Source organism: Alternaria infectoria (genome assembly GCF_024043175.1).
Source record: "Alternaria infectoria strain BMP 0036 chromosome Unknown scaffold_33, whole genome shotgun sequence".
NCBI classification, from domain to species: domain Eukaryota; kingdom Fungi; phylum Ascomycota; class Dothideomycetes; order Pleosporales; family Pleosporaceae; genus Alternaria; species Alternaria infectoria.
Genome location: NW_026250722.1, coordinates 190,503 through 204,310, shown reverse-complemented (window position 1 = coordinate 204,310; position 13,808 = coordinate 190,503). Strand labels below are relative to the sequence as shown.

Sequence of the window (13,808 nt, the reverse complement as noted above, 5' to 3'; positions counted from 1 at the left end):
TCCTTCAGTTCAGGCCTGCACGCACTAGACCGCGAGTTCCGCTCTGGATCAGGCTATTACCCTTCGCAGCAAGACGACGACGACGCACTCTCTCTTCTCTCATACTTATCCTTGAGTGAAGGCCCGCGGGGGCCTAGTGCACGTCGGGGACTAGGGCGAGGACGGGATGGTCCTGGGAAAGGCTATGACCGCTATGGGAAAGATTGTGATCATTACCAACCGGCCCGGCGTACCACAAGGTCTGAAGAGAGGAGGAGGCGTGGGGCTCTTACTAGCGGGGAATTGGAGAGGATGGCGAGGAGACACCGGACGATGGGGATGGGGGGGAGTTGTGATGTTTCTCCTAGATCGGGGGATGGGAGTCGCAGTCGGAGTAGGAGTAGGAGTCGGTCGAGGTCGTTGGTAAAGAGGGATGATAGGTACAGAGGAGAAGGCCATCATGTAGAAAAGCCACGAGGACGCTCTGCAAGGCCTGATCGCGCTTCATCGCGACGGCCCCCACCGGTATCGCAACGGCCGCGTGAACAAAGTCCACCACCTTCTGGGCAGGTTAGGAGGGAGGAGGGGGTGAGGAGTAGAGGGGTGAGAAAGAGTCGAGAGCGGAGCCGTGGCGCAGACCGGCAGCGTAGTCGAGGGCGGGAAAGAAGTGCAGAGCGAAAGCGAAGTAAACAGCGGAGTCGCGGCTCTTCACATGGCCGTGGTAAAGATCACCGGCGTAGTCGAGATCGTCGAGACCGTCGCCTCAGTCAAGACCGTCACCACAAAAAACGCCGCAGCCGCAGCCACAGTCCCCATCCCTCCAAACCCTCCAAACAACCCCGTTCAAATCCCCCACACCCACCACCTTCCCCTCCCTCCCCTTCCGACTCCTTCTTCGGCGCGGATGAAATCCCCGAACCGCACGAGAGCCTCGGTGTGGGCGAAGGCGAATACACGCAAGAGCAGGAAATGGCGTTGTTTGATCTTGCGGTTACTGTGTATGTGCAGAGAGAGAGGGTGGCGGAGCTGATGTTGAATCGGACGAGGTTGCAGTTTGATTTGGATAATAGGAGGAAGAGAGAGGAGGGGGAGGAGGGTGGGGATGGAGATGGTGATGGTGATGGGGGTGAAGGGGATGAAGGGAATGATGGGGATGGGGATGGGGATGGGAATGGTGACGGTGACGGTGACGGGGAAAGGGAGAAGCGTGGAGGGGATGGGGCTGAGAAGGGTAGTAAGGAGAGGAGTAGTAGAGAGAGGGGGAGTAAGGAGAAGGATGGTGGAGGGAGCAAAGAACGTTCATAATATTAACTCCTTATGCGCTTGCGGCGTTGACTAGGTACATGTGTGTTAATGGCTTTGTATCGCTAGACGAGACGGAATCGAGCCTTGGTCGGGTATAATCGTTGACAAGACGTGTATAATTCCTCTACATACCTTCATTACCATTGCACCTCATCTCTTATTCGCCCAAGGCGCCTTCGTGCCCTCTTGTACACTTGGCGCATTTCCAGCATTCCCCTTTGCCCAGGGTGCTGCAGTACCACTTCCTGGCGGCGGCGGTGCAGGTGTCCTACTTGCCCAAGGCGCTTTAGTAGGCTGGTTCGGACCACTGGGTACACCTGCATCTGCACCTCTGGCAGTAGCCCAGGGCGCAGCAGTCGCAGCTGGCATGCCACCACCCGGCCTTGTAGTACCAGCACTAGCCCATGGCGCCGCGGTCCCAACCGTACCGCCAGGCATGCTTCTAATTGGCATGCCAGTCGCTGGCTCAGCCATCGGGCCTCTTAACGCGGGCTGCGGTCTTGCAGTTGGTGCCGTGTTAGATGGTGTACTTGACTTTGGCTGACTAGTTGTGTGGACGCTTGCTTGAATGGCCTTGGCGTTCGGATCGGCAGAGAAGGAGAACAGCGAGCCGAAGGGGAAGTGCTGAACCACAGGGAACTTGGACAGTACTTCTGCATTGTACATCTTGATCATTCCCTGATATTGGGGTCAGTCAATGCACGCAATCAAAGGTGTCGCGATACTCACCTTGTTGATCTTGGCCCATCCCGCTTTCACGCCAGAGACGTCGTAGAGAATATTGCTGTGTTCCCAGAATGGACCCTTCTTGACGTCGTAGATGAAACCTATGGCACTGAAGTACATATTCCGGTTTCGTTCGCGAGCTACTGCGGGAGCTTTTGCTACGTCGCCCGGGTGGGGAGCTGATGGCAATGAGCCTTCTGCTGCCACGTCTGCTGGTGTGTTGATGGCTGGTGAGAGTTGCGCGCTACCGAATATGTAAGGTACGAAAGAATGATCGTCTAGTCCCCATACACCATGCGACCCGGCAGGTTCAAGGGTGTATGTCAAGATGAGTCGGCGAATCAATTCGAGGTACGGTTCGATGACCCCAAGTACAATGCCGCGTTCTTGCTCGCCATCCTGCGACGCGGGAAAAGCTCCGAGTTTCCAAAGACAGCCGAGAAAAGCGAGGAAGCTCAGTTCATGACCTGAACCGTAGTCTAGGCGCTGAGAGCTTCCAAAACTGCCGATAAGATACGCTTCCAACTCGGTTTTGGCTGAGACGTCGGATGAGGATTTGAATGACAGTACTTCTTCCGGCAGATACTGATCCAACAGTGCAGGGACTCGTTCTCTAACGATATCGTACCACGTCCTGAAGCTTACATTTCCGAAACGACGCGGTCCGGGATCTGGTGGCGCTTCATCGATGATGGAGGTCAGGCTGGAGATAAGCTTGGCGAGGCTTTGCACAACGGGTGGATGGGGCACATCCGGGTCATGCAACTTCCACTCTTTCGCGGTTTCTGTGCTGTTATTGTCTTCGCTCTTGATCCTCCGTGGTATCATGGCCGTGTTGAGCTGGAAGATGAAAGTCATGATATCGGCATAGGCTCTGCTAGCCAAGAAGAAAGTGACGTCGTCGCCATCGTGGATGCGTTTCGCAGGGACTTGGAAACTGTGCGATGCATCTCTACTCAGTACTTCGAGTACAGGTGCTTTGGATGGATTTGATGACATGGCGGGGTGTGTGATGTGGTGGTTGTTTGGGGGTTAGTGGGCAGGGACGATCTCATGTGATAGCGTGTTTCGGGGATGGGCCCACTCTTTCGCGCCTTGACAGCGTTGGATGCTTTTGGCCGCGGGGATGACTTCACTCTCCCCCCACATCGCCGTCATCGCTCAGATATCTTCATTAGGACCGATGCGCTAGTTTTCTTGACGCTCACTATATGGCGCGGCTTAAGGATGCGCCCAAGCAGGCAGGTACGTCGTGTCGCAGCTGCCGTTGAGCTGGCGGGTAGACGCGAAGCTCTCCAGCATGCCCACCAGCTTTCATCCAAGCTTATATAAGCTGACACTCATACTACAGGTCCCAAGCCTTCCACGCCCTCCTCAGACGACAATGCTGCAACCCAACAGCTCCTCGCAGAGTCCAACTCTCCAAGCGCAAACCCACCCTCATCGTCCGCAGTCCTCGGCGCCAACCTCCTCAATGCAGCGCGCCCTGGAAAGCTCAAACGAGTCAGCATACTCCCCGAGGGAGCCAGACAGAACCTCGCGATACGGGGTGACCCATACGAGATTGAGTTGAGCCCTGAGAAGGGTCGATACGCGTTGCCAGAGAAAGTCAATCACAAACCGTTGAAGATCAACAGGAAGAAGAAGGAGAAAAAGAAGCCAGCCAAGAAGAAGGTGCAGGCCACTGTGGAGGTAGTCGAGGAGCGGAGTGAAGTCCCTGCGCCTTCGTCAGAGCTCCCGGTGCACCATGACGCTGAGCCGCAAGTGGATGAAGAAGAACGAGTGGAGGATCTGGCAGTAGCAGGACCCGAAATACGTTCCTCGCCGCCAGAGCTCGCACCGCCGGAAGACACCCCATCTAAAGCCGCCTCGCCCATACGCGACAATGTCGTGGTCAATCCCAGTGGTACGACAAGACTAGATGGAGAACCTGCTAGTGCGCAGGAGGACAATAGCAGTACACGACGAACGTCGAAACGGAAGTCAGAGTCGGACCACAGCGAAGAACAGCCCTCCAAGATCCCGAGGAAACAAAGGCGGACGACTGGCGAATCGAGCGCATCGAGAAAGAGTCACCCACAAGTACGCATACCGGTCCGGCGCAGCTCGCAACAGCAGGATGTGGCGACTGCAACCGGGCATGACGATGTTCAAAGCACGCAGAAAGGCGCCGAACGGACTTACGCGCAGAGAGAGGAGGATCTCCTAAAACTCCTAAATGGTCCTGCACGAAAATTGAAACCACGGAAACGCACCAACTATACCAATGAATCAAGCCAGCAGTTACCGGCTAACGTGAGAGGATTGCAAAAGCACGCAGAGCCGCCCAAGCAAGCTCCGGAAGTTGCTGATGCTCCAGAGACTGAGCACGCGCCTGTCATTGACGCGTTTGGGGATGATTCAGGCGAAGACGACGCTAGTAGCGTCGCTGAGGAAGCTGATAACATAACGCGCCCTGCAGGAAGGCCCGGGAGCATCGACGCCGTCTTTGAATCTCTCAACCTAGAGGTACGGCCAGGAAAGTGCCGAACCAAGCTGGCTACCACTATCAGACGCGCATGCAAGACATACAGAGCCCACCTCCAGGAAGGTGACCTTTCCATGGACACTGTCGTCGATGAAGCCGACGATTTACGAGGAGCGCTTGGACAGATCAGTATCGATGTCGAAAAGAAGGACCAGCGCGCCTTCAAACGAGATGCTTATCGTCACGTATTCCGGGCTCTTACACTGTATCTCGAAGCATTGTACACATGGCTACAAGACAACGTCGGTGAAGTGACAGATTCTCTGGAGGCTATGAGAATTTTGTCACCCCTCATAAACCGGATACTGGCTTTCAAAGACACCATTACTGAGTGGAATGTTTCCGTGCCTCAACGCTCCAAGGGCGACCGAGTCATCAAGGGTGTTGATATTGGTCTCATTGCTCATCTTCGACAGGTTGCCAAGACGTATCGCGGACATCTTAGTAGACTCGAAGCTAGGGAGGACCATCGCAAGATCCAAGAAGACTTCGAGCGCAGGATGCAAGAAAGAGAAGAGGAGGAGAGCCGCAAAGCCGAACTTGAGGAAGCACGAACGCAGCGGTGGAAACGTTGGCAGGCTCTACACATTGTACGCTTGACATGCGAGCCCGATGCGCGCAGAAGGAGTAAGCTGGCTATCACAAGGCTCGAGGACCTGGAGGAGAGAGACGCCAACGGTGTTATCTTCGAACGATTGCCGGTTTTCACGCCTCGCTCTGCGCCGCCACATCGTCAAGCATCGGCGTTGAGCAATAAGCCGGAGTGGACCGAACAGGAAGAGACTGCTCTGCTCGAAGGTTTGAGACATCTTGCCGGTACGTTGGAAGTCATTGTTCACAGCTTATCTCCATCACACTGACATGTACTCCAGGTTCTCAAGTCTTCGAGAAGATTTTCACGACGTATTGCCGGCCCGACTCATCTCATCCACTTAGCGGCCATTTGCGCGATCGCAGCGTCGCGGAGATTGTCACAAAAGCAGCACAGTTCCGGTCAGATTTCCAGAAGTTATATCAAGATAACGGCTGGGAGATCGAGGAATGGATTACGAAGATACCAGTATTGCCGTAAGTGCGGGTTACTTGGATGCTTTGATCCACCTCTGCTCCACACACGATCCCGCCCCTTTCCCGCTTGGCGAGAAGAGGCGTTTTATCAAGTTACGCTTTTTGTCGTTTGTCTCTTTATGATACCCCCTGTGTGCTACATTTCTTTGATAGCAACGCAAACGACATCATTGGTGCCTATGTCTCCACCAGCACTGACAGTGGCCGTCCATCTACCAAATCCCCCTGTGCTCCATATTCAAAATTACCACACAATATAGCACCCAACAATATGGGATAAGTACAGTTCCCACTGCATGTCTAGTGAAAGCCCGGATCTACCCTTACGCTCGTGGGGTACGTGGCCAGATCACTGGCCGTGAATGACAATTACGCGAATGCTCAACCGCCCACCGGTAGACATAGACTTTGGTACTGGTAATCTGCCTCCACTTCTCCACTCGCTATCGCACCTATACACAAAGCGCAATATTCAACCTGGATCGTTTTCACTTTGGGGGTTCAGCGCACGCGCCCCTCTACCGCCCACAGTCGCAAAGTCGCTCTCTCACTTTAAATTCCTCGTACACCCTTTCTTCCTCCTGACTACTCAACCCGCCTCTCACTTTCAACCAACCGCGACCAACACCTTAGCTTCAATATTCTCACAATCTCAAGTCAGCGATCCTGACGCACACACGCAATACCTTACCACAACACCAGCACCCACAATGTCTCCTCCCTTCTCCCACGCAGCCAGCCTCGCCCACTACGAGACCAAGAACTCGTTCGAGCTCATGGTCATGGCGAAGCTGCGTTGCGTTTCTGATGCGGGTGAGAACCAGGAGATTATCGCGCGGCTGATGGCGCAGGATAGGGAGAATGGGACTTGGCCTGGGAAGTACGAGGAGTCTGGGGCGGCTGCTGCGACGAAGACAGATGGCGAAGCTGAGGAGATGAATGGGGAACAGGGGGTTGTGGTGCCGGTCGAGAGAGTCTTGGGGAAGGAAGAGAGGACGCCTGAGACTGGAGTTGGTGGTGCGGGAAGGGCGGATCACGTGCCTGTTGCGATTGTCTCCGGAGATAGACGCGCGAGGGCTGCGACTACGGGCACCACTGCGACTAGCACGAGGAGCAGAAGCCCGATAATCCCCCTGTCACAATTGGCAAAAGAATGGGATCAGGATTGGGGCGCACCTTTCGCTTTCCCTCTCGCCGCTACCAACACCGGCTTGAAACTCCAAGCGAAGCCCCAAGCCAAACCCGTGACGCCTACCGAGAGTGTCTCCAGTGGCTCAAAGTCACCCGTTACACCCACATCCCCCGTCTCGCAAATCTCCCCCGTCTCGCAAACTTCTCGCATGTCCCTGGCAACTCCTGCATCGTCCCCTCCACCCATCCCGGCTTCGTTGAAGTCGAATCCGTATAACCTTCTCATGAGCAATGAGCAGGACGATGAAGAAAAAGAGGACGACGAAGAAGAAGAGGAAGAAGAGGAGAGTGAGAACGAGGGGCTCATCATCCCCCTGAAGATGTACACGGAGAAGGCCAGGGCTGCCGCCGAGTCTACGGGAGTTGAGGTCACGTATGCGGCGACGTTCAGTAAGGATACTGTCGCTGCTGCTACGGAACGACCTGAGAATCTCCCGGCTCCCGATTCGTTGGCCAGTTCTGAGCCGTCTGCTGAGGTTATGTCGGCGCCTGGGGGAGGTGTGGTTTTTGAGGCTCCTGTTGTTGTGAGGGACTTTGGTGCTATGATTTCGGCCTCGCCCTCGCGGTCATCCTCACCCGAAGAGGCAGCCCACAAGTCCGACGTAGCCGCATTCTACAACATGCCTTCCCCCTCGCCCGTTCAACCAGCGATGTCAACGAAGAACACGCCCGTCAAGATCTTGGTGAGCGCTCCCCCATCGCCACCATCATCGCCACCACAGCAAACTCACACCGTCCCGTCCTCTCCCGCGCCCACCAAAAAGACTCACCAGCCGCACAACGAGAAACGCAAACAAGACCAGGCTGTTGTGTCGTCGAATATGTGGGACGTGCTGGCCGCTGACGATATCGTTGACGCCAGTGACACCGCTTCTACTCCTGTTGCTGTTGACACTGATGGCAATGACGAGGACGATAGCGAGGACGAGGTTTCACAGGCTCCGAAAGCGCAGAAGAAGAAGAACAGGAGGCGCGGAAAAAAGGGTGGGAAGAAGGTGCAGGGGATGAAGCAGAAGGTGGAGCAGGCTGTGGAGGTTCCTGTTGTTGTTGCGCCTGTTCTCCAGCAGACGGTAGCGATGTCGGTGAAGATGGGGAAGAAGATGGAGATGTCGCAGGCGCTGGGTGTCGCGGCTATTGTCATGATTTTAGTTGCGCTTTTGGGGGCTCGCGTCCTAGGTTAGAGGTGCTCGGCGTTTTTACCATTTGGATGAAGTTTTCTGAGGTTCAGCGGCATTGTTTGGAGTCCTGGGGTTCTACGAAGACACAATGGTTGATGGGGCGTCCTGGCGCTCTGGTGGTATTAGCATAGTCATTTTAGACACTTCTCGTAACGCTTTGTGTGTGCAACGAAAAATCGAGTGTGCCGATGAATTAGACTGTGGCCTGGTTCTGATAGATGCCATTGACTTAGTAACATGGTCCTTTTGGTATCCAATATGACTCCGATAGCTTGATGTTGCTCGCTCGTGTGCTTGCCCAAGTGGTGTGTGTTTTGTTACCGCGATGAGCTTCACGCCACGTCGTTGGCGTTGTATCAAATCCGCGATAACTCGTGCGCCTTCGACTGCTCCGCATACCGCGTTACTAGGACTGCGTTTCAGGGCCTCCACGAATGCGAAAGAGAATAGGTGCGTTCGTCAAGTGCGACGGAATGGGATCGAACAGCACAATCATAACTACCTGGGCGGTGTGAGCTTAATCAAGCGCGCGTAGCCAGGAAATCCTGTCTCGTGTTGCGCGAATAATCAGAAAAGGGTGAGGATTCTAAACGTAAAGTCTTCCGTTCCTGGACTCGCCCTGGAGGAGATGGCTACGGCTGAATGGGATGCACTAGCACCGCACGTCGTGGCCCTTTTGCGGTCATTTGAACTGCCGTGGACACCCTCAAGGCCGTCACCAAGCAGTCATCCCACAGGTTCCGCAAGCCATCGCGAGCTACGCGCGACAACGCCTGCATTACAACCAGCGCAGCCCACGAGTATACCATGTGAAATAACACCCCCACCGTGCAAGCGATCGCGCACCTGCATACACGCAAATCAACCGACCAATAACAAGCTTTCACGCAGCGGGAGGGGTCCGCGCTAGTCCGCAGCCAGAAGCTTGTAGGCAAAGCACCGCCTTCCCACAACCACGACATCATCACAATGCGCGAATTATCCCCCCCTTGGCGCACGCCGGCGAAGCAAGTAAAATGTAGCCCATCCTACTTTCACGTGCGGTTTCGTCGCCGCAATAGGCAAAACCAGGCCCACGATGGCAGTGGCTGAGCAACACCGCTGATCGCGAGATAAATCCCTCATACAATTATTTCGCTGGGCCTTTGTACCCAGGCCGTATTGCGCTGTAGCTCACGTGTTTTCTGGGTGATTCTGCACTCCTCTTCTTCTCCTTCTTATTCCATTCCCAATACACTGGTAAATTCCTGTACTCTGGACTTTGAACACGAAAGAGTTATTTTCTTCCTTTCGCTTACCTCGCCCTTGCGCTTTCGTTGCGTTACTGCACGTACCGATAATCCCTCAGTGTGTCACTGCGGATTGAGCGCATAGCGACAAAGGCAATATGTGGAAGCCGCCAATCAACTTCATTACGCTGCATTGTAAGTTGCAGACGGTTCCGTCTGATCCGGGAACGGCATGGCTAACGGGGTGTAGATGCATACATTCTCAGTTTCGGGATTCTGGCCCTGATCATCATCTATCCCTATGGCAATCTCTCGGCTATCGATGCGTACTACTTCGGTGTCAGCGCGTCGACTGAATCTGGCTTGAACCCGTAAGTTTGGGTTGATGTACTGGGATGGGTGCCGTGCTGACAGTGCGTTAGTGTTGATGTCAAGGCTCTCAAGACATACCAGCAGATCTTTGTTTACATCACGCCTATCGTTACAAATCTGGGATTCATCAATGTACTCGTCGTCGTTGTGCGACTACGCTGGTTCAAGCAGAAGCTCAAGGGCATTGGTATGTTAGATGTCGCTCTGATCCTGCAGCTGAAGCTAACCCCCAATAGCGGCGGCACACAGTAGGCCCAAGAGCTTGCAGCTGTCTATGAGTCGGGCTCAAACAATCGACAATACCGCCGATACACGAAAGATCGAGGAGGGTCTCACCGGCGAGACCACGGTCTCGGAAAAGAAGCCTGTTACCACTACAGACGAGTCGAACGACCAACCTTCCGCTCCTGCTCCTCGCATCACGTTCGCCCCAGATCCTCGACCTCATGTCAACGAAAAAGGCGCGTTGTATGTCCCTGGTCCGCGAGAACGTGATAATGGCGAACACATCACTTCGATGTCAGATGGTAAGCTCGCCGGTTGGACTTCCATGAGAACATACCTAACATGATCGCTACAGAGGAAAGCGAAGACGAAGATGAAGATCGCATCAAGCCCGTCGCAGAGTCAAGCAACCCACTGCGTCGCCTGCGGTCAGAGACAAGAAGTATGAACACGCGTACCATGAGCAAGGCTACCTCCGTAGACCGCGCTGTATCCTCCATCTTCGTTCTCGGAAGTACCGCAAGCGGCGCCCGTCGTAGCGAAGACAAGCCGGCACGCAAGACACCCACCATTGACCTGAGCTCCATGACCCGGGAAGAGTTGGGTGGTGTTGAGTATCGCGCGCTGCAGGTCCTGCTCAAGGTCACCATTGGTATGTAGCAAGAGCGATGTATCTGGCGCGCTCATGCTAATCATCATAACAGGATACTTTGTCGGCCTACACACACTGGGAGTCGTTTGCCTACTCCCATGGATCCACAACGCACCTGCTAAATATCAAGACTACCTCGCATCACAGGGTCAAGATAAGACGTGGTGGTATGCTTCACCTCCTCCCCTACCGCATCGCTATCTCTAACATCTCCTAGGGCGTTCTACTCCGCTCAAACCATGGTCGACAACCTCGGCCTAACCCTCACACCCGACAGCATGGTCACCTTCCGCGACGCCACCTGGCCCATGCTAGTAATGTCCTTCCTCGCCTTCGCCGGCAACACATTCTACCCAGTCTTCCTCCGCCTGCTCATCTGGTCCATCTACAAAATCGCACCCGCCGCTTCTTCCCTCAAAGAATCCCTGCGCTTCCTCCTCGACCACCCGCGCCGATGCTACACCCTCCTTTTCCCCAGCACCGCCACCTGGATCCTCGCCTCCATCCTTTTCGCCCTAAACTTCATCGACACCCTCCTCATCATCGTCCTCGATCTCGACAACCCCGAAGTAAACAGCCTACCCGTCGGTCCCCGCATCCTCGCCGCTATCTTCCAATCCGCATCCTCGCGCCACACTGGTACCGCGACCTTCAATCTCGCCGCCGTCAATCCAGCTGTTCAGTTCAGTCTGTTAGTCATGATGTACATTTCCATCTACCCCATCGCCATCAGCATACGCATGAGCGAGAGCTACGAGGAGAAATCCGTGGGTCTCTACGCCGGGGATGAGAATCTCGATGAGCAGAAGGGGGGCAAGACGTACCTCATCAGCCATATGCGGAACCAACTCAGTTTCGATTTGTGGTATATCTTCTTGGGCGTTTTCATGATTTGTATTGCTGAGAGCGATAGGATTATGAGTCAGGAGGACTATGTAAGTCGATTAAATCCCTGAAGCGGGGTTTCTTGGTTGTTAGGAACGGTATACTAACGTTATGAACAGGCTTTCAACGTCTTCGCCATCTTCTTCGAAGTCGTATCTGCGTACGGTAACGTCGGTCTTTCGCTTGGTCACCCTTCGAATCTCACGTCGCTGTCTGGCCACTTCAACACGTTTGGCAAAGTGGTGATTTGCTTCATGATGCTGCGTGGTAGACATCGCGGTCTGCCTTATGCGCTTGATCGGGCGATCAATTTGCCTCATGACCTCATTACGGAGGATGAACAGGAGGACAAGTATAGAGATGAAGATACCACGACGGCTGGGGGCGTTAGTGGGTCTGCGAGCGAGAGTGAGGGGAGAGGGAGGAAGATGATGAAGAGTTTTACGCAGTAACATTCACATGGACATTTTCGATTAGAGGGGATTGAGAGGGCTTGTTGTATAGAATAGACCGCGATGTATTTGACGAATATGTTCACAGAATACACACGAATTGAAATGTGAGGTTTACGTTTGTCCGATGATACTTTGACTGCAAATAGCTGACTATCTGATCACAGAACTCCAAAGCAACGCGGCGATGAAGTACGAAGCAGCTTATACAAGCCCAACTTACCTACCGTTCAGACAAGACATGGAAAACTAAGGCAAAAAGAAGGACCAGGGTCTACGAGGGTTTCGCATCGATGGCCTTCCCGCCCATGAGAACCTACCAGTTCATCCAGCCAAACCCGCCATTGCTGAAGTTCGACCCCATCTGCGGCCGACGCTGAGTCCCTAGATGAGCTCCATACTCACCATCGCTACCCATACGGCGCGGCGCCTCGCGGCCCTCGCTACCACGCACTGCACTACTACGATACAAACCGCCACCACCGTAACCGCCAGACGTCGAGGGACGCTCGTATCCGCGATCGATAGTAAAACTAGTTTGCTGGGGCTCGCGGAAGCTAGAGGCGTACGACGGTGTGGCGTATGACGAGGAAGTGCGAGAGGAGGAAGAGGAAGTGCTGGGCCTACCCATGCTAGAGAGGAGACGGCGAGTAGTAGACGGTTGCTCGAAACGAGAGGAGCCTAGAGGGCTGACAGAGCGGTGGTCATCGTAAGAGTGCTTGTTAGTATAAGCGCGGGGGCGCTCAGAAGCGCGCATCGGGCTCAGATCACGGTACTGGTACCGACTATCATATGGATCGCGCTGGGATGCAGCGCGGCCGAGTCTAGAGCTACCCGTTGTCTCACGACGCGGTTGACTAGTGTAGTCGCCATAAGGTTGAGAGAAGGGCTCGGTCATTCTGCTGGAGCTGGATGCGCCATAGCCGTAGGGATCACGGCTAGAAGACTCATACGTGTCACGGCGTGAAGATCGACCGGAGCTAAAAGGGTTGTCGCCACCGAAGAAGGATCCGAAGGGCATGTTGGCTTACTGAAATCGGGATTTGGTTGGTGTGTTTGTTGGAATAGGTGGATGAAGACTGTATTGGTCTTCGAGGTGTGTAGGTGCGTGTGTGCGTTGATGCGATGCCTTCAACTAGGAGCCATACTGGGGACTCTTTTATACAATCAAGTCCATCGTATTCGTGACGAGACAGTGCGGGTGAGACCATGGTGTTGATGAACGATATCTTGGGCCAGCGTGTGGTGTCGAAGAACATACGGCAGAGTGCTAGATCAATGTGTCGTGTGAATGTATATACCTGCGCCACTGTGAATGAGGAATGTGTGTAGTGAATCAACGGCGGGAATGAAGCAGTGCAAGGTTGAAGATGCGGTTAGGCACTAGAAGGAGAGAGAAGTTGTCTCATCGAAGGGACAGTCATTCACTAGGTGATTGCGTCATGGATCAGCTTTGTGTTTGGCGAGGCTACGACGTAGTATTGTAGAACATAATACGCGATCCATCCTCGCATGTCGTTCAAACCCAAGTTAATACGAGTCTGCGATGGAAAGGGGCTTCCGTCTTCGGTCTTGTAACCAGTGGCCAGCTCATCATCAGAGTCTGGGATGACGGGTCGGTTCCTCTTTCCCCGAGTACGATGTCTGGGAGATGTCAGCGGTTATCGAACATGGTTGTGGGTATGTGCTTACGATACGGGCGTTGGGATGGTGTCGTGGTCAAGAGTCGCAGTAGAAGAACTCGAAGAACGGCGCGAGCGGCGCTGCGTCATAAGGCCACAACAAAAAAGGTCCATGGAAGGTGAATGCGGGTCGGTGCGCTCTTAATCCTGATCATAGGCTCGCGAGGACTCGCCAGCATCCGAGACTGGAGGGCGCGTGACTTTGACACGCTTGTTGGCCTTGGACTTCGTCTTCGTCCCAGGTGCCATTGTGTGGCTGTGAGGTTGTGAATGATTTGGTGGATGTGAAACAGAGTTCGAATGAGTGAGCTATACTCTGATAACGAGGATATCAATT

At 54.2% G+C, this 13,808-nt stretch overlaps 3 protein-coding genes across 3 annotated transcripts; 2 read left to right on the top strand and 1 right to left on the bottom strand.

The window, feature by feature from the left end:
- Positions 1–1,434: 1,434 nt before the first annotated feature.
- J4E92_010260 (uncharacterized protein) lies at positions 1,435–3,009 on the bottom strand (the record flags this gene model as incomplete). The annotated part of the gene is made up of 2 exons (XM_051501599.1): positions 1,435–1,962; positions 2,014–3,009. The coding sequence occupies 2 exons, from the start codon at positions 3,007–3,009 to the stop codon at positions 1,435–1,437; spliced, it is 1,524 nt and encodes a 507-aa protein (XP_051348230.1).
- Positions 3,010–3,221: 212 nt separating this feature from the next.
- On the top strand, positions 3,222–7,977 carry J4E92_010259 (uncharacterized protein; the record flags this gene model as incomplete). The annotated part of the gene is made up of 5 exons (XM_051501598.1): positions 3,222–3,255; positions 3,362–5,353; positions 5,410–5,605; positions 5,910–5,941; positions 6,263–7,977. 5 exons carry the CDS (start codon positions 3,222–3,224, stop codon positions 7,975–7,977), a joined length of 3,969 nt encoding a protein of 1,322 aa, XP_051348229.1.
- Positions 7,978–9,361: 1,384 nt separating this feature from the next.
- Positions 9,362–11,789, top strand: J4E92_010258 (uncharacterized protein; the record flags this gene model as incomplete). Its single annotated transcript, XM_051501597.1, has 8 exons — positions 9,362–9,398; positions 9,454–9,574; positions 9,626–9,762; positions 9,812–10,102; positions 10,156–10,452; positions 10,505–10,619; positions 10,670–11,387; positions 11,457–11,789. 8 exons carry the CDS (start codon positions 9,362–9,364, stop codon positions 11,787–11,789), a joined length of 2,049 nt encoding a protein of 682 aa, XP_051348228.1.
- Positions 11,790–13,808: the final 2,019 nt, after the last annotated feature.